The following is a 20716-nucleotide window of genomic DNA, read 5'->3' as shown; positions in this document are numbered from 1 at the left end:
GGCAGCACTGGGTGTGGCGTGTGAGCATGTGAAGAGGGTCAGATGCCTGTGTCTCACACCCAATGCTTGAGAGTTGGCAGCAGTGTGGATGATTGTGCCAGAAGAGAGGAAGAAGGCGAAACGTTTCGAATTTGTTTAACAATTTTTTTTTATTGCTAATTTGCAAAGTGAGGCTTATTTGCTAAAATATCTTTTGTAATGTTTAGGTTGTTACGAATGTACTGATATACACGATATATACAAACGTATATGGACACCCCTTCCTTCAAATTAGCGGATTTGGCTATTTCAGCCATACCCGTTGCTGACAGATGTATAAAATCGAGCAAACAGCCATGCAATCTCCATAGACAAACATTAGCAGTAGAATGGCCTTACTGAAGAGCTCAGTGACTTTCAACGTGGCATCCTGCCACCTTTCCAACAAGTCAGTTCATCAAATTTCTGCCCTGCTAGAGCTGCCCCGGTCAACTGTAAGTGCTGTTATTGTGAAGTGGAAACGTCTAGGAGACACAACGGCTCAGCCGCGAAGTGGTAGTCCACACAAGCTCACAGAACAGGGCAGCGTAGCACGTAAAAATTGTCGGTCCTCGGTTGCAACACTCAACACCGAGTTCCAAACGGCCTCTGGAAGCAACATCAGCACAATAACTGTTTGTCGGGAGCGGCATGAAATGGGTTTCCATGGCCGCACACAAGCCTAAAATCACCATGCACTATGCCAAGCATTGGCTGGAGTGGTGTAAAGCTTGCCAACATTGGACTCTGGAGAAGTGGAAATGCGTTCTCTGGAGTGATGAATCACGCTTCACCATCTGGCAGTCCGACGGACAAATCTGGGTTTGGCGGATGCCAGGGGAACGCTACCTGCCCAAATGCATAGTGCCAACTGTAAAGTTTGGTGGAGGAGGAATATTGGTCTGGGACTGTTTTTCATGGTTCGGGCTAGGCCCTTTAGTTCCAGTGAAGGGAAATCTTAACGCTACATCATACAATGATATTCTAGACGATTCTGTGCTTCCAACTTTGTGGCAACAGTGAGGATGGCCCTTTCCTATTTCAGCATGACAATGCCCCGTGCACAAAGCGAGGTCCATACAGAAATGGTTTGTCGAGATAGGTGTGGAAGAACTTGAATGGCCTGCACAGAGCCCTGACCTCAACCCCATCGAACACCTTTGGGTTGAATTGGAACACTCAACGAGCCAGGCCTAATCACCCAAAATCTGTACCCGACCTCACTAATGCTCTTGTGTCTGAATGGAAGCAAGTCCCCGCAGCAATGTTCCAACATCTGGTGGAAAGCCTTCCCAAAAGAGTGGATGCTGTTATAGCAGCAAAGGGAGGACCAACTCCATATTAATGCCCATGATTTTGGAATGAGATGACAAGCAGGTGTCCACATACCTTTGGTCATGTAGTGTAAGTGGACGCACGTGGCATCTCGGCAACTTTGTTTACACATGTATCTGCCCTCTCATTGGCTAGAATGTTCCCACCTGATCTTGCCTCCCTCCCGCCTGCCTTTCCGCCTTTGCGACAAAGGGAGAATCTCAATTGGTTACTCCTCACGTCCTCTCTCTGTCCTTGCCTCCTTCCCAAAACCCATTGGATGAGAAAGTCAGAGGTCCCTCATGTTGGGAGAAAAAGATTTCTCCCCTCGCTGCAGATGGCTGTATCGGTCCGTTAATACAGGAGTAGTAAAGGCCCAGTGCACTACTTTTGTGAGAGAAAAAATGTTTCCTACGTTGCAGAGGGCTATATCGGTCCGCTAATATAAGCAAGGCCGGCTCACTTATTATGTAGGATTAAAGGCGGCGGGCTATGGCGGCAGATTAAAGAGTGTGGCATTTCCCGAGTGGTGCAGCGGTCTAAGGCACTGCATCGGAGTGCTGAGGCGCCACTACAGCCTCGGGTTCGATCCCAGGCTGTGTCCCAGCCGGCCGTGACCGGGAGCCCCATGGGGCGGCGCACAATTGGCAAAGCATAGTACGGGTTAGAGGAGGGTTTGGCCGGGGGGATTTCCTTGGCTCATTGTGCTGTAGCGACTCCTTGTGGCGGACCAGTTCTGAATGGCCATGACCAGCCCTGAATACAGGAGTAGTAAAGGCCCAGTGCACTACTTTTGTGAAAAAAATAAAAAATAATATTATATACACTGAACAAAAATATAAATGCAACATGCAACAATTTCAAAGATTTTACTGAGTTACAGTTCATATAAGGAAATCAGAGCTGTAGATCAGAAAACCAGTCAGTATCTGGTGTGACCACCATTTGCCTCATGCAGGCTCTTGATTGTGACCTGTGGAATGTTGTCCCTCTCCTCTTCAATGGTTATGCGAAGTTGCTGGATATTGGTGGGAACTGGAACATGTAGTCATACATATCGATCCAGAGCATCTCAAATATGCTCAATGGTTGGGACATTTTCAGCTTCCAGGAATTGTGTACATATCCTTGCGACATGGGGCTGTGCAATATCATGCTAAAACATGAGGTGATGGTGGCGGATGAATGGCACAACAATGGCCCTCAGGAGCTAGTAACGGTATCTCTGTGCATTCAAATTGCCATCGATAATATGCAATTGTGTTCGTTGTCCGTAGCTTATGCCTGCCCATACCATAACCCCACCGCCATCATGGGGCACTCTATTCACAACGTTGACATCTGCAAACTGCTTGCCCACACGACGTCATACCATCTGCCTGGTACAGTTGAAACCGGGATTCATCTGTGAAGAGCACACTTCTCCAGCGTGCCAGTGGCCATCGAAGGTGAGCATTTGCCCACTGAAGTCGAACTGTAGTCAGGTCAAGACCCTGATGAGGACGACGAGAACACATATGAGCTTCCCTGAGACGGTTTCTGACAGGTTGTGTAGAAATCCTTGGGTTGTGCAAACCCACAGTTTCATCAGCTGTCCACTGGTCTCAGACGATCCCGCAGGTGAAGAAGACGGATGTGGAGGTCCTGGGATGGCGGGGTTACACGTGGTCTGAGGTTGTGAGGCCGGTTGGACGTACTGCCAAATTCTCTAAAATGACGTTGGAGGCGGCTTATGGTAGAGAAATTAACATGACATTCTCTGGCAACAGCTCTGGTGGACATTCCTGCAGTCAGCATGCCAATTGCACACTCCCTCAAAACTTGACACATCTGTGTTGTGTTGTGTGACAAAACTGCACATTCTAGAGTGTCCTTTTATTGTCCCCAGCACAATGTGCACCTGTGTAATGATCATGCTGTTTATTCAGCTTCTTGATATGCCACACCTGTCAGGTGGATGGATTATCTTGGCAAGGAGAAATGCTCACTAACAGGAAAGTAAACAAATTTGTGCACAATATTTGAGAGAAATAAACTTTTGTGCATATGGAACATTTCTGGGATCTTTTATTTCTGCTCATAAAATGTGTAAGTCACTCTGGATAAGAGCATCTGCTAAATGATGTAAATGTAAATAAAACATGCATCATAAATAACTACTCATTATTATTTGTAGATCAGTCAGCCAGTCACAATTTACCCATGATACATTACGGTTTTGATCCTCTGGAACACGGCCATATAGGGTGAGTTCCAGACCGACTAGAGGTGCATTCAGCTCGCTTGATATGTACTGAACGACACGTTTCCACCAAACTTTATTGAACGGACTTTGAGGTACGTTTGCTCCCGTTTGGTGGGTGCTGCAAGGTGTAGCGTATTTAAAGGGCAGTGGCCATGCTGACAGCGTTCCCCAACCTCACCGTTTTTCAACTGGTCGTTCAGTACAGCACCCTTTCAGTTCAATTGAACGTTCCAGAACTTAAATCGTACTGTAAGCGGACTAGGACTCCTGCCAGACCCCTCCGACAGTAGGGGGCAGGGAAGCATTCTCCATTATCAATCGGTGTTAGAGCTATTTAAGTCTTCTTCTACGCATCAACTATGTTGTACACTCCTGGTTTACTATAGAAGTGCTCTGTGAAAATGTTTTATAGACATTGGATTACAAACCTCTAGCGCCCCAATCAAATGGAGAGCATAACATCACATGCGCTTTTCTTCCCTTGAGAAAAAAAACCTGAGCGGATGTCGCGGCCGCACTGACTGTTTGTGGTGAGCTGTCAGTGAGCTTGAACGCTCAATGTGTGGGAGCGAGGCAGCAGCAAGCGTGGCTGAAGGTTGGAACCGATGGAAGAGTAGCGCCTGTAAACTGGCAGAGCACCAAAGAAGTGGAGAGTCGGGGGGTGGGTGGGGGGGTTGTATGTGAAACTCAAAGAAGTCGGGATGGACGGCAAAGGTACATTGAAGATGTTCTCCCGAAAGAAAAGGGAATTGATCAAAACCCCTTCCATCTCGAAGAAGAGTCGAGCAGGAAGCCCCGGGCCACAGAGCTCATCATCAGTAAGTAGCTCATCATCTCTGATTTCCTCCTGTCACTCAAACATATTTCCTACACTGTCTGTCTGCTGCAGAGAAGCTAGGGGACTTGGGGGACAGCATGACAGAGGTCAAACTTTAAATACACTTCACTTATCATAGGTTATGGACCAGCAATGACATGTTTAGTGGGGTGTTTTAAAGGCTAAAGGTGAGCATTTTAGGTCATTTAATTAATTTAAAGTAGCCTAGTGGGAGAGAGATGTTATACTATTGGGATATTTGGTTGAATATTTGAGGACATTGTTGATGAATACTTAAAAATACTTAAAGTTGTTATAGTCTATTCAAAATAAACCTGTTAGTCACTGATAACTGTGTCTGCAGAATGACTCATTTTTTTGTTTCTCACTCATTGGAAAATGTTTTTGTGGGTTAGTAAGCCAGTATTGGTTGGTCACTTGCAAGATGAGTCACATTTCTGCTAAAGATGATGTTAAAACAATAGTGATAGAAACCATGCTGAAACGGGGTAGCAAGAATAGTTACAACCCATACTCCACGGGTCAGAGAGTTAAGAAAGAGGAGGCTAACGCCAAGAACAAATTGGACAAACGACCCAATAGACCCAACGTCTGGCTCAAACAGGTATGTCAAACACAACCGATTTATTCAGTTAGCCACCTAGGTTTTATACATTTCTCATGAGAAGGAATGAGTGTTATTAGTCTCACTGAATTGAGACTATTATCTGTCCTTCAAATAGTTATTTTCCGTATGTAAACATGTATCTCCTTCATACAGTATGCTAGACTTTCAAGTTTAAAATGCAGTACCATAAAAGGTGTTTTTGAAATAACATAAAGCAAGGTCTGCACTAGTTGTCCTAGTTGCGCCTCCTACTGGCAAGGTGTGAAGCTGTGTGAAGCTATTTTCTGTTTCATAACCACACCATGCACCTGCCATTGATACGGTTTAGACTTTAAGATGTGTACGATTCAGGCCTATACACTACACCACTGCATCCATGACAGTTAGACTCTGATTTAGCCATTATTTCATCAACTCTGTCATTTATGTTAGGTGTGTTGTAGTCCATGGACAAGTTGGGACACTTGATGGGTTGATTTCATTACTTTTCCGTCATGTCTCATCAAACCGTACAAATTGATGTTGCATAATGTGGCCTGAGTTTCTGTTTTCGGAGAGCTGTTTCAGGGTGTGGCAAGAAGTAGAGTCAGGAAGTGTTGCACAACACAGAATCTTGTTAAAGTCTCAGTTCGTCTGTTTACCAACAACAGCCTGCCAACCACTGGCCAAAAATATCACACATTATTGTCCTGATGTTTTTATGCGATGGTAAAAATCATCACGTTGTCCTTCTCCCTCTCCTCTCCCCCCTCCTCTCTCTTACCCAGCTGTCTATTCTCCAGGAGCAGCCTCGTCGTGATGCTATCGACACCACCCCTTCCTCAACCTCATCCTCCTCTTCCTCCTCCACCCTCTTCCCCATTCCCGGTGCCCTATCGGACTCCTCCGTGTCCTGCCCTGGCACCCCCAGTGTCCAGCACAGCAAGCTGGTGGGGGTGGGCTGCCCGTCCCCAGGGGCCACCATGAAGAGGCCCACCGGCCTCAGCCGTCATGCCAGTGCCGCGGGGTTCCCTATCCACTCCTGGGTGTTCACCAAGGGCCAGGGGAAGGGGGCTGTCACCCCCACCCCTACCACCCCACAGGACAGCTCAGAGAGCATGGCCATTGAGGTGGAGGACATCCCCTCTCTGTTAAGGGATGTGGCCCGCTTTGCTGAGGCCGTAGAGAAGTTGAAGGACGTTGTATTGGGGGAAGGTGAGTGGAATAGGTTCACATAGGTTTGTGCACTTCTCCTTTGTCTCTCCAATGCTCAAAGCACTTTAGATTGTAAAAGGGGGCAGGGTGGTGCATTTTCAAAATACAGTTAACTAACAGCTATTCTCAGTCTCTGGAGTCATGATGTTCATTTGGCTCCTCTAAGACTGTTAGACAGGCATACAAGCTTATAGATGGGACAACTTATCTTCAGAGAACTGGAGTCAGATATTTCAGTGTGCACATGATTGAGTGGTCCTCTGTAGGTCCATTGGTCGAATGTGAAGCTTGCAATGCCAGGATAGTGGGTTCGATTCCCGGGACCACCCATACGTAAAATGTATGCACGCATGACTGTAAGTTGCTTTGGATAAAAGAGTCTGTTAAATGTATTATTATTATTATTATTATTATATGCCTTTGTTATTGGGAGTGATTTTGGCTGCATTGTGACCATCTGCTATTGTTTTCCCAGTCTTATTGTTCTCTGTGTGGATGTCTGAATTCTCCACTACTCCTACATGATGCGCCACATGTTAGCATGCGCTCAGAACAATGCTGTTTTGGCTCCCCTCCTCACCCCTCCTGCTCACCACGTGTTGTGTGTGGGAGGTGGAGGGGAAGGGCGGGCTGGCTGGCTGGCTTTGCACAAGCGACACAGTTCTCTCGCGCGCGCGCTCTCTCTCGCGACCACACTCCAGCAGGAAACCAGACTCTTGTTTACTGCAGTTTCTGTCTGTATTCAAGCAAAATGGCTGGTCCAATGGTTTTTCAGCAAAAATGACTTCAGGGAATTAGGCCTCAAAACAGTCATAGTTACCTCAGAGAAAGGTTTTTTCCATTTTCATGAGGCAGGCTGATAATGTGTAATTTATTTTATTGATGCAATAAAATACAAGAACTGCAACATAAGTAATGTAACAATTTTCAAGAGTTAGGCCAACAAAAACTGTCTCGCTTTGGAACATGGGTTGTTTGCTCTCAAAGCGATAGAATAGTTAGGGTGTCTATACCTTAACTTATTGTTAACCCCCCACACCCTGTGACTGTCGTATGAATCTAAACAGGAAGCTATGATGAATGGCCTCGTTCAGACTTCCTCCTCACATAGTCCACTGCATTAGTCTGACCTGTGACACCGTCAATAGTACAAGACTGCTTCCAGCCCATCCTTGTGATGGTCTGAGATTAACCTCTCCCCATTTGAACCTATCACATGGTCAATATCTGAAATTATGGGCTCCCTTAGGTTCATAACTTCTCTGAGTTAAATTCTGACAAACCACAACCATCTACTACTGAAATATATTTGATACGAGATTATCCAGGAACTAAATGTACATACAAGTCTACACACACGGTCACATAATGCCACATTGTGATGTACAGCTTCAGTTTCTATAGTAAGCGTCTTGGAGCCTTTACCATCCTCCTTCTGACATGCCCTCTAACTATTTCACCCGCTCTGCCCTCCGGCCTCCTGGTCCCATTCCATTGGCCAGCCACTTTGATAGACATTGCGACAGAGGGATGGAGGGTCAAAGGGGTCAAGAGGAGGTCGGATGTCTCTCTACCGGCCAAAGGATCTGTCTGTGAGAGTGAGACACGGAAGTGGGCTGCAGACGTCACTGCTGACATCAAAGCAGACCCGACTATCCCTACAACCCGTCTGTCTGCTGTCCGTGTTACTATTCATGATGCCCAGACATTGGTCATGAATCACTCCCTCTCAACCTCTAATAACCTCTAATACTGTGTCCAACCCTAATAGAGGCACAGTCTACAAAGAAAATCTCCATGTTATATGGATTCCATGTTGTGACAGACCTCAGACACAGCCTTCTATCTCCCTAACACCAACCCTATCACTTCCGGTTGTAACTAGTACTCGATAGATGTACAAACAGGTAGGTTAGGCTCTATCCTCTTTGTGTGTGGCTGTAGACAAGTGGAGTGCTGTGTATTATGAATGGCACAGGATCCATGTCTCTCCTGTCTGTGTCTCTGACTGTCCCCTGTCTCTTTCTCTCTCTCTGTCTGTAGAAAAGCAGGAGAACCGTCGCCCTCTGGCCCATGAGTGCCTGGGGGAGGTCCTGAGGGTCCTACGACAGGTCATCAGCACCTACCCCCTCCTCAACACAGTGGAGACCCTCACTGCTGCAGGCAAACTCATATCTAAGGTCAAAGGTGAGACTACTGGCTGGACCAATCAGTGGTCTACTACCTATGGTCAAAAAGTCCATGCTTTTAGCAAAAATAAGTAAATCAGTTAAAATGGCTGAGATGGGCTAGAATGAACACATTCATTATTTTGATTGCAGGATTTCATTATGAGACGTGTAATGACACAGACAAGAAGGACTTTGAGAAGGCCATTGAAACCATTGCAGTTGCTTTTAGTAGCAAGTAAGTATCTGGTACACCCGTTTCTCAGTATGTATTGTCATGAGCTAGTAACAGTATTGAACGGATCCTGAAATAAACCAATGCTATTACTTTTTACCACTTGAGATGCAACAACACTATTCTCTGGTACAGAGTAATGGGACATGACCACATGTGGTGTGTCCTCAGTGGTCAGGTGGGGGGTGTAGGTGTGATGACTGGAGAAGTACAATGTACGTGTGTGCACATGTGAGATGGAGAAGTGGAGCTTAGAGCGAAACACAGTGACACATTTGCATGGGGCTCAGTAGAAAACAGGAAGTGTAGTGGTGGTTTTCTTATCTTCCGTAACCTAGGACACAAAACGCAGCCATTTGGCATCTGTTGTCTCAACAGATTATCTACAGACAGAGAATAGGTGCTTCTATCCTCTGAGATAATGTGTATGTGTGATAATGGTCGTTTTGATACAAACATATCACTCTCCCCCCAAAAAATGTAAAATACATTTTACAGCTAAAACATGTCCTCTGATATGTGTACAGTATATTGTACATGGGTCTATTTAAAGTTGTAAATAGGAATATAAACAATTCAAGAGTGCTTGTTCACTTCCTGGTTCTGCACAGTACATACAACTGCAACAGGGCAAAGAAGACACAGGAAGTTAAATGGCCGGTGCGATTGCACAGAGCCTGGCATCAACCACTTCCTGAAGTTTTGTCTCTCCTTTCCTTGTTTCCTTTCCTTTTCTTTCCATGACTACCGGTGGGGGAAAGAACCCGAAATGTACCCTTCACATTGCTTTAACCTATCAAATCCTATTTGATCTACAATTTTCCCTTTTTATTTTAGTCCTTCCTCTCTCTCCATCTCTGATGGAGGTACTGTCTCTGTGTAATGGCCTCTGTCTCTGTCCTCCTCAGTGTGTCAGAGCTGCTGATGGGGGAGGTGGACAGCAGTACCCTACTGTCCCTGCTGCCAACAGAGAAGAGCAGGGTGAGTGGGGGTTAATTTGCCTTGGTGTGCATGTGGCAGGAGGTATGACAGTCTCGGCTCTCAGAGCGGATGTTTGCGTGGCAGCAAGACCAGCTTCCTGGCAGTGACACAGTGTGTCTTTATCTCTGCCTGTTCCTCTCCCTCGCTCTCCTGTTATGGCGACACACACAGACCGCCTCTGAGACTCCAGATAACACAGCTCCTTCTATCTCATTCATCAATGCAGCTCCAATACTGACACACTGAATTCAACAGGCCTGCACACACACACTGGGGTTATTATTGCCCACAGTCTATGTGCCAAATCCTATTTTCATCAAAAGTTTCACGTTTTTATTAGTCACATGTACAGGATACTTACTTGCAGGTTCCTTCTCGACAATGCAACAACAAATAAGAAAAGATAAGAATACGAACATGAAGTAAATGGCTCAGTAGAATACAATTAATATTTTAGCATAAGTATAATAAAGTAAGGCACAATTTATAGTCCAATATTTACAGATGTTTTGGGGATTGGGGGGCAAGTGTTTAAAATGTGCAGTATTTAATATCCATCATTAAATTGTACATCTCCATCCCTGAGATACCCCTTAGCATTGCTCTGTTCCATCATTATTTGTATTGGCTCTGGTAAACACTGTGTACCGAATAATATACTATATATCAGGGTTGGGGTTAATTCCACAAATTCAGTTCTAATTCCATTCACTCTCCCTGTAAATTCAAATTCAATGTCAGTCTTTGAATTCAGATAATTCAATTCCTCTCAACTCCAATGTTAGGTCATTTCCAAGAATTCAATTTCCAATTCAATTCCTTAAGGCTTTCAGGCTGATCATGTCACTGTTCAGACAGCCTAGCTATACTGGAAATATAGAAATACAAGTAGAAATTATTTAAAACAAATCCTGCAGTGAATTTTTTTTATATTAGGTGCATTCATTCCATTAACTGGGAAATGTACAAATATTGAATTCCAATTCAATTCCAAAGATCAAATGTTTTTACAATTTCTATTAAAATATAAACAGTCTCATTTCAATTCCAAATTCATAACTTGAAGATTGTTGAAATTTGAATTTAATTCAACGTAAGTTCTTCACTTCATGATTTAATTCAATAATTTAATTTGAATTTCTAATTAAATTGGAATTGATCCCAACCTCGCTATATAGTACAGAATAAGGTACTGTTTTCAGTATTCTTGAGTGGTCTGAAACTCTTTCTCTCTGTGTGTCCAGTCTATGGAGAACCTGTATGGGGTGTCGGGTCAGGGACTAGAGGGAGCTCAGATGAGGAGTGACCTGCAGGACTTTGGACGGGCCGAGGAGGTGGACATCATGCTGCAGCGTAGTGAAGGGGGAGTGGACTCTGCTCTGGCCTACGCTAAGACCATCTCTAAATACATGAAGGACCTGATGAGCTATGTGGAGAAGAGGACCTCACTGGGTGGGTAGACCGACACCGCAGACAGTTCCCTACACATAATAGTGGAGATTTAGGTTGATTCTTATACCCTGAATGTAACATATTATTGATTTGATGATTCACCCATGTATCTTTCCCCATCCAGAGGTGGAGTTTGCCAAGGGCTTACAAAGACTGTACCATTCCAGCAAGCACAGCATCACACATGTAAGCCCTGGTGATATTGTCTTTTATAGTAGAAGGAATTAAGGAAAGGAATACCTAATTCACTCTCGTCAAAATGATTTTCATCCAATTCAAGAGGCTCCTGTAATGATGATGCTCTTTTCCCTCTCACCACTCCCTATCTCTCAGCCCCACATGCCCTTCTACTCAATCTACTCTCTGGCTCTGGAGCAGGACTTGGAGCAGAGCAGTGGCGTGCAGCAGGCCACCTCCACACTGCACAACCAGACCTTCCTACAGCCTCTGATGCAGCGTAAACACGAGCATGAGAAGAAACGCAAGGAGGTCAAGGAACAGTGGTACCGAGCCAAGAGGAAACTGGTCCGTTCCTTGCTAGTGCTATTTATGCAATATGTTATCTCTCTATTTATATTATTTGTCTCACATTGCCATTGTTTACAGGGATACATTTCTTACCTTTAGAGACTACCATTTGAGAATAAATCAACAAAAAGTATCTTGAAAAATACCCTTATCTTTGTTTTCTCTCTCAAGATTTTGCCCAATTTGTTTTGCTGAAGACTGATTCTGTGTACATATGTGTTTGTGATCCAGCTGGAATGTGAGTCTAACCTGCGCAAGGCCAAGCATGCCTACATGGCGCGCTGTGAGGAGCACGACAAGGCCAAAGCAGCCGCTAGTAGAGCAGCAGAGGAAGATGGAGGAGGCTCGACCACCAAGTCTCTGGGCAAGAAGTTACGAGTGGAAGAAGACGCTCGCAACAAGGTCCCCATCACTGCATATGTTATTTTTCTGCCATTCTCTCTCCTCTCCACTCTTCTACTCATCTCGCCTCCCCCCCATCTCTCCTCTCCATATCTTGCCTAGTCTCTACTCTCCCTCCCCTCTCCAGGGAAATCTGCTAAAAAGCAGTCTTGTGTCCCGTCTCTGACTACAAGTCATTGTCAAAGCCTATGGCCATTTTTCATTGAGTATGTACAGTGCCTTCGGAAAGTATTCAGACCCCTTGACTTTTTGACTTTTTACACATTTTGTTATGTTACAGCCTTATTCTAAAATGGATTACATTTTTTTTAAATCCTCAAAAAAATCCTCAGCAATCTACACACAATACCCATAATAACAAAGCGAAAACAGGTTTTTAGAAATGTTTGCAAATGTATTAAAAATGTAAAACAGAGGTCCTCTCGAGTGGCGCAGCGGTCTAAGGCACTGCATCGCAGTGCTTGAGGTGTCACTACCAACCCGGGTTCGATCCCAGGCTGTGTCATAACCGGATGTGACCGGGAGTCCCATAGAGTGGAACACAATTGGCCCAGCATCGTCTGGGTTAGGGGAGGGTTTGGCCTGGGGGTCTTTACTTGGCTCATCGCGCTCTAGCGGCTTCTTGTGGCGGATCGGGCGCCTGCAGGCTGACTGCGGTCATTAGTTGAGCGGTGTTTCCTCCAACACATTGGTGCAGCTGGATTCCGGGTTAATCAGGCGGGTGTTAAGAACACAGTTGACAGTGCATGTCAGAGCAAACGCCAAGCCATGAGGTCGAAGTGCTCCGAGACAGGATTGTGTCGAGGCACAGATCTGGGGAAGGGTACCAAACAATTTCTGCAGCATTGAAGGTCCCCAAGAACACAGTGGCCTCCATCATTCTTAAATGGAAGAAGTTTGGAACCACCAAGACTCTTCCTAGAGCTGGCAGCCTGGCCAAACTGAGCAATCGGGGGAGAAGGGCCTTGGTCAGGGAGGTGACCAAGAACCCGATGGTCACTCTGACAGAGCTCCTCTGTGGAGATGGGAGAACCTTCCAGAAGGACATCCATCTCTGCAGCACTCCACCAATCAGGCATTTGTGGTAGAGTGGCCAGACAGAAGCCACTCCTCAGTAAAAGGCACATGACAGCCCGCTTGGAGTTAGTGCCAAAAAGCACCTAAAGACTCTCAGACCACGAGAAACAAGATTCTCTGGTCTGATGAAACCAAGATTTGAACTATTTGGCCTGAATGCTGAGCACCATCCCTACGGTGAAGCATGGTGGTGGCAGCATCATGCTGTGGGGATGTTTTTCAGCGGCAGGGACTGGGAGACTAGTCAGGATCGAGGCAAAGATGAACGGAGCAAAGTACAGAGAGATCCTTGATGAAAATCTGCTCCAGAGTGCTCAGGACCTCAGACTGGGGCGAAGGTTCACCTTCCAACAGGACAATGACCCTAAGCACACAGCCAAGACAACACAGGAGTGGCTTCGGGACAAATCTCTGAATGTCCTTGAGTGGCCCAGCCAGAGCCTGGACTTGAACCCGATCAAACATCTCTGGAGAGACCTGAAAATAGTTGTGCAGCAACACTCCAACCTGACAGAGCTTGAGAAGATCTGCAGAGAAGCATGGAAGAAACTCTCCAAATGCAGGTGTGCCAAGCTTGTAGCGTCATACCCATGAAGACTCAAGGCTGTAATCACTGCCAAAGATGCTTCAACAAAGTACTAAGTAAAGGGTGTGAATACTTATGTAAATGTCATATTTCAGGTTTTTATTTTTAATAAATTAGCAAAAATGTCAAAAAAAAAAAAAAAAAATGTATTTGCTTTGACATTATGGGGTATTTTGTGTAGATTGATGAGGGGGAAAAAAACTATTTAATCAATTTTAGAATAAGGCTGTAACGGTGCAAAATGTGGAAAAACTCCAGGGGTCTGAAATACTTTCCGAATGCACTGTATGCCATTAACCTAGCTGAGAATTGACCAGCATGTGTGTGTTCAGGCTGAAGAGGCAGAGGCCACCTACAGGACATGTATAGCAGACGCCACCACCCAGCAGCAGGAGCTGGAACACGTCAAGGTCAATGTGCTCCGACTGCTGCAGGAGGTCATCAAACAGAGTGACCAGACACTGCGCTCGGTCAGTACACGCACACACACAATTTGTTCAGAGCACCTTCGCCTGCTGACCAATCTGTTCAGCTTACATTCCACTCCTTGTACTCCTTGTCATGGAATGTAAGCTAAACCTTCGCCTCCACCACATGACCATTTACATGACTTCCGTTCTATTCCTCTCCTTCCCTCCAGGCCACCATCTCGTACTACCAGATAATGCACATGCAGACAGTGGTGTTGCCGGTACACTACCAGACTCTGTGTGAGAGCAGTAAGCTGTATGACCCGGGACAGCAGTACGCTGCCCACGTCAGAGACCTGCAGCTCACTGAGGAGCCTGAGGTCACCTACCAGTTTGAGCCCTACACCGCCACCACAGCCTCCACACAGTGAGTCACTCCTAGCCTCAAAGCATAATAAAAAGCATTTGGTTTGTTAGGTACCTATGGGCACTCGGTCACCTTACACCAAGTAATAAATAGGTGGTGATAGATAGTATAATGTTTTGTGACTGATTTTTATATCTGTTAATTCAGGCAGCCAGCTCGACCCCTTACTGACAGCTTCAACACAGACCAGCACAGCAGCTCTGAGGGTCAACCCAGCACCGGAGAGACCACTACAGGAGAGGACCGCAGCGCTGAAAACGCCAGAAAGAGTGTGTTATTTTGTATGATATTGATGCGGTTCTTACTCTCTGTCTTGTGCTGTCTCACCATGCAAGACGTTAAGTCAATGGTGTAGGTTTACAGCGCAAGACAAAACAGTGTAGACCTACATTAGATAATCTTGTGTCCCCTTCCCAGGACAAAGCCACAAATCGTGGGGTTCTGCAGTGAGTGATGCAGACAGTGTAGAAGGGGAATCTCCTACCACCAGTTCAGGTAAGGCATGCTCTTTCTCTCTCTGGCCATCTTCTGCAGTACTGTAGCTGTGTGTGTGTGTTATAGTTTTGTGTGTTTTAGGTGACATCAGTAAAATGGCGCGCACCTCCTCCACCGGGACCATGTCATCCAATGAGGATCCAGATGAGAAGGACGGGAACGTGGCCTCCTTTGAAGCACCAAGTGAGACTTGAGGTCTACCTCCTCTCTGTTTGCCAATTATTACATAATTGATCGATTAATTGATAAATGCATTAATCTTCCTCTGCAGACATAAATGGCATGGAGCCTGAGATTGCGGTTCCAACCGGACCATTCCGGAACATTGGGCTCTCCAAAGCCGCCCAGACTCATCGGCTGCGTAAACTCCGCACCCCGTCCAAGTGTCGGGAGTGCGACAGCTACGTGTATTTCCAGGGAGCAGAGTGTGAGGAGGTGAGCGAACACCATCTCCTTCGTCACCTTTTACTCTTTGAAAGCAATAGACTTTGGCTGCTCGATTAGCTGATTACTTCTGTTTTTCTGTGTGAATGATCTCTCTGACTTTCATTGGTTATCATCCTGACCTCTAACCCCTTGACCTATACCCCCTGTCCTCTATACCAGTGTTTCCTGGCATGTCATAAGCGGTGTCTGGAGACGTTGGCCATCCAGTGTGGCCATAAGAAGCTGCAGGGTAGACTCCAGCTGTTCGGCCGAGACTTCTCCCAGGTGTCCAGCGGCAGCTCTGACAGCATCCCCTTCATCATCACTAAGTGCATTTCCGAGATAGAGAGACGAGCCCTGAAGATGAAGGTGAGGGAACGGAGGATGAAGGAAAGAAGTGTGAAGGGTCTGTTGCTTGAAAAGAGCGTAATGGATGGCTGTATGAATGCATTATTTTCTTCTTCTCTATCCTTCTCTCAAACATTTGTCTCCCTCTCTGCAGGGTATTTACAGAGTAAATGGGGTGAAGACTCGTGTAGAGAAACTGTGTCAGGCCTTTGAGAACGGCAAGGAATTAGTGGAGCTCTCACAGTGTTCCCCCCACGACATCAGCAACGTCCTCAAGCTCTACCTCCGACAGGTACACCCCTTGTAGCTGTTTCAGCCTCCATATTTGATTGCACTTATCATGGTTGTCTTTGGATAAGATGGCTACAAAGATCAAAATCTCCCGCTCTGTCCTCCACAGCTTCCGGAGCCCATCATGCCGTTCCGCCTGTATAACAGCCTCATGGGGTTAGCCAAGGAGAGTCTGCAAACTGAGGGAGGGGAGGCCGGGACAGGAGGAGGGGAAGCCGGGACGGGGAAGGGGCCAGAGCTGGTGGACCTAGGACCAGATACGGACCCAGCGGTCCTGGCCGTGGTGGATAGACTTAGGGAGCTGGTGAAAGAGCTGCCCAAGGCTAATGTAGCCACGCTGCGCTACATCGTACGCCACCTGCGCAGGTGAGCAGCTCAGAAGAGCATACCACATTGCTTACTCACTTTTTTCCTTACACAGATCATTACAAACGAGGATTCACCACTGTGATCATGTATTACTTGTTTTAACCTCCCTGTCATATCATCGTTCTTCCCCCTTCCCCCCAGCCTTGGTTTCTCAAATGACTGCCTCGCCTGGTTCACCAACTACTTCTCAGATAGAGTTCAATGTGTCAAATCGGAGGGCCTGTTGTCTGGACCTATGGCAGTCTCTATGGGGGTGCCACAGGGTTCAATTCTTGGGCCGACTCTTTTCTCCATGTATATCAATGATGTCGCTCTTGCTGCTGGTGACTCTCATCTCCACCTCTACGCAGACGACACCATTTTGTATACATCTGGCCCTTCATTGGACACTGTGTTAACAAACCTCCAAACAAGCTTCAATGCCATACAACACTCCTTCAGTAGCCTCCAACTGCTCTTAAACACTAGTAAAACTAAATGCATGCTCTTCAATCGAACGCTGCTTGCACCCGCCCGCCCGACTAGAATCACTACTCTCGACGGGTCTGACCTAGAGTATGTGGACAACTACAAATACCTAGGTGTCTGGTTAGACTGTAAACTCTCCTTCCAGACTCACATTAAGAATCTCCAATCTAAAGTTAAATCCAGAATCGGCTTCCTATTTCGCAACAAAGCCTCCTTCACTCATGCTGCCAAACATGCCCTCATAAAACTAACTATCCTACCGATCCTTGACTTTGGCGATGTCATTTACAAAATAGCCTCCAACACTCTACTCAGCAAATTGGATGTAGTCTATCACAGTGCCATCCGTTTTGTCTCCAAAGGCCCATACACTACCCACCACTGTGACCTGTACGCTCTTGTTGGCTGGTCCTCATTACATGTTCGTCATCAAACCCACTGGCTCCAGGCCATCTATAAATCACTGCTAGGCAAATCCCCGCCTTATCTTAGCTCATTGGTCACCATAGCAACACCCACCCATAGTATGCGCTCCAGCAGGTATATCTCACTGGTCATCCCCAAAGCCAACACCTCCTTTGGCTGCCATTCCTTCCAGTTCTCTGCTGCCAATGACTGGAACGAATTGCAAAAATCTCTGAAGCTGGAGACTCTTATCTCCCTCACTAACTTTAAGCATCAGTTGTCAGAGCACCTTACCGATCACTGCACCTGTACATAGCCCATCTGAAATTAGCCCACCCAACTACCTCATCCCTATATTGTTATTTATTTTGCTCATTTGCACCCCAGTACCTCTATTTGCACATAATCTCTTGCACATCTATCATTCCAGTGTTAATACTAATTGTAATTATTTTGCACTATAGCCTATTTATTGCCTTACCTCCATAACTTGCTACATTTGCACACACTGTATATATATTTTCTGTTGTATTTTTTGACTTTATGTTTTGTTTTACCCCATATGTAACTCTGTGTTGTTGTTTTTAATCGCACTGCTTTGCTTTATCTTGGCCAGGTCGCAGTTGTAAATGAGAACTTGTTCTCAACTGGCTTACCTGGTTAAATAAAGGTGAAATAATTTTTTTTTTAAAAATCTCTGTCGTCAGGATTGCAGAGTTGGAGCAGGACAATAAGATGAGTCCCAGTAACCTGGGCATCGTTTTTGGCCCCTCTCTGATACGGCCCCGGCCCACAGGGGCCACAGTGTCCTTGTCCTCTCTAGTAGACTACCCCCACCAGGCCCGCATCATAGAGACTCTCATAGTCTTCTACACAGACATCTTCCAGTCCAAATCCTCTAGCACCAGAAGTCGCCCATCCTTCATCTCCACCCAACAGGTGTGTTTTTGTAAGGCATGTGTCTGTGCACATACTTTTTTTAGATCAGAAAAACCAGACGTTTAATAATATTTGTATCATACAGGAAGAATGTGAACGCTTTCATTTTAACCACACCCAATAGCACAACCAATACCAGAGTTGGAAGGTTTGAACTCAAGTTCCCTGTTTTAACTCATGTTTGTCTCCCACTGCTGGTGCAGAGTGTCAGTGTGGATGTTGATGAGGGCAGCAGTGCCGTGGTAACTGAAGGAGAGGAACAGGAAGCCAATGAGGAACAGAGCAGAACAGACTCTGACAAGATGGAGGAGGGCTGTGGTAAGAGATGTTTAGATGGACTTGAATAAGAATTACTACACTTTTGCCTTTTGATTTGAGTTACATCTTTATAACTTGTATTTATCCAGGTGACCAGTGCCACTTCATTACAGCCCTTCACTTTTTCTCCATGCAGACAGTTTTCCAGGTTCCCTGGGCTCCAGTGAGCAGATTGTGGACTCTGACTCAGAGCTGGATGAGACTGGGAGGGGGTCCACACACCATCCACACTGCCTGGTCAAACAGGAGAGTGAGGTCAGCACAGAGGATGACCAACTGAGCTGTAGGGATAGTCTGGAACTCTCCAGCCAGTCTCTACCCCAGACCGACCCGGATCCAGACCAAGACCAGGAGGGTCCCGATGCCTCAGACCACGACCCCCCTGAGCCCCCAGACAGCGAGCCCCCGGACCTAGAGGTGTCTGAGGAGGAGCTGAGCGTCTCCCTGGCTGAGCTCAACATGAATCAGTCCAACAACTATGTTCTGGGCCATGTGTGTAGCAAATCTCAGTTTGCTGCCGAGGGACAGGGAGACAGAGTTTGTGTAAACATTACCTGTGCAATGTGTCAACCTCACTGAAAGGCTTTACTGGAATTGCATGATGTATGAAGTGTAAGTTTTATATGTACTTCAAGAGTCTGGTGACGTCTTTATTTTGGTGGGGATGTTACCATGGATCCTGGTTTTAGCTTTTGTATTAGAATGTCAGCATTGAATATACTACATGACACATCCCTCATGGACACTTAGTTATAGCTGTTTTCTGCCATCATTCATTGTAGTTATAACAAGCTGTGACTTAACAATTTGGAAAAGAAGTGCCTTATAGATTATTGCTGTGCCAATTTGTATTTCAAACTTTTTTTTTAACATTTAGTTTTTTACATTGCTCTTAAAAGCTTGAATAATGCATGTCTAGTAGTGAGAGATCTTTCTCTTGTATGTGTGATTGTTGTGTGGGATGCATTTCTAAGATAATTATTCCAGGTATTTAAAGTGCTGCTGGTTTTATTTCAGCACTAAAATCCCCCCCAAAAATTGGTTTTATAAATTGTATCATTTTGCCTTATGTTGGATGGATTTGTCTTTATTGGTTGAATTCACTTTTTTTTTTGTCAGTGTATTGTAATAAAGAGTATGCTATTATAAATGTTCTGACTTATGCCTTGTATCTCTTAGCCATTTCATTGAAACTATAGCCCCGTTAATACCTGGTGCTAACCCTATAGCCCTGTTAATACCTGGTGCTAACCCTATAGCCCCGTTAATACCTGGTGCTAACCCTATAGGCCCGTTAATACCTGGTGCTAACCCTATAGGCCCGTTAATACCTGGTGCTAACCCTATAGCCCGTTAATACCTGGTGCTAACCCTATAGGCCCGTTAATACCTGGTGCTAACCCTATAGCCCCGTTAATACCTGGTGCTAACCCTATAGGCCTGTTAATACCTGGTGCTAACCCTATAGCCCCGTTAATACCTGGTGCTAACCCTATAGGCCCGTTAATACCTGGTGCTAACCCTATAGCCCGTTAATACCTGGTGCTAACCCTATAGGCCCGTTAATACCTGGTGCTAACCCTATAGCCCCGTTAATACCTGGTGCTAACCCTATAGGCCCGTTAATACCTGGTGCTAACCCTATAGGCCCGTTAATAACTGGTGCTAACCCTATAGGCCCGTTAATACCTGGTGCTAACCCTATAGGCCCGTTAATACCTGGTGCTAACCCTATAGGCCCGTTAATACCTGGTGCTAACCCTATAGGCCCGTTAATACTTGGTGCTAACCCTATAGGCCCGTTAATACCTGGTGCTAACCCTATAGGCCCGTTAATACCTGGTGCTAACCCTATAGGCCCGTTAATACCTGGTGCTAACCCTATAGCCCGTTAATACCTGGTGCTAACCCTATAGGCCCGTTAATACCTGGTGCTAACCCTATAGCCCCGTTAATACCTGGTGCTAACCCTATAGGCCCGTTAATACCTGGTGCTAACCCTATAGGCCCGTTAATACCTGGTGCTAACCCTATAGGCCCGTTAATACCTGGTGCTAACCCTATAGCCCCATTAATACCTGGTGCTAGCCCTATAGCCCCGTTAATACCTGGTGCTAACACTATAGGCCCGTTAATAACTGGTGCTAACCCTATAGGCCCGTTAATACCTGGTGC

The 20716-nt window shown here is 45.9% G+C and overlaps 1 protein-coding gene across 2 annotated transcripts; it reads left to right on the top strand.

The window, feature by feature from the left end:
• The first annotated feature begins 4134 nt into the window (after window positions 1-4134).
• Window positions 4135-19543, top strand: LOC311131288 (rho GTPase-activating protein 45-like). Of its 2 annotated transcripts, none has more exons than XM_084164184.1 (21): window positions 4135-4395; window positions 5790-6216; window positions 8260-8403; window positions 8538-8622; window positions 9528-9600; window positions 10845-11052; window positions 11177-11238; window positions 11386-11577; window positions 11812-11982; window positions 13978-14115; window positions 14286-14482; window positions 14630-14751; window positions 14900-14977; window positions 15059-15160; window positions 15249-15412; window positions 15584-15772; window positions 15906-16043; window positions 16152-16408; window positions 17992-18223; window positions 18427-18541; window positions 18678-19543. In XM_084164184.1, exons 1-21 carry the CDS (start codon window positions 4279-4281, stop codon window positions 19118-19120), a joined length of 3654 nt encoding a protein of 1217 aa, XP_084020310.1. In that variant the 5' UTR covers window positions 4135-4278; the 3' UTR covers window positions 19121-19543. The 2 variants fall into 2 exon arrangements, with proteins under 2 accessions (XP_084020310.1, XP_084020309.1); XM_084164183.1 differs by lacking the exon at window positions 4135-4395 and adding an exon at window positions 4791-5019.
• Window positions 19544-20716: the final 1173 nt, after the last annotated feature.

Source organism: Coregonus lavaretus, assembly GCF_964263955.1.
Source record: "Coregonus lavaretus genome assembly, chromosome: 6".
Taxonomy (NCBI): domain Eukaryota; kingdom Metazoa; phylum Chordata; class Actinopteri; order Salmoniformes; family Salmonidae; genus Coregonus; species Coregonus lavaretus.
This window is presented reverse-complemented; position numbering and strand designations above follow the sequence as displayed.

Bases quoted from the DNA above. Each gene is read 5' to 3' on its own strand.
- LOC311131288 (XM_084164183.1), top strand. From the start codon at position 4,840: ATGAGTCACATTTCTGCTAAAGATGATGTTAAAACAATAGTGATAGAA. The intron at 6,217-8,259 runs GTGAGTGGAATA...CTCTGTCTGTAG, and splicing joins GGACGTTGTATTGGGGGAAG to AAAAGCAGGAGAACCGTCGC. The intron at 11,053-11,176 runs GTGGGTAGACCG...TTCCCCATCCAG, and splicing joins GGAGAAGAGGACCTCACTGG to AGGTGGAGTTTGCCAAGGGC.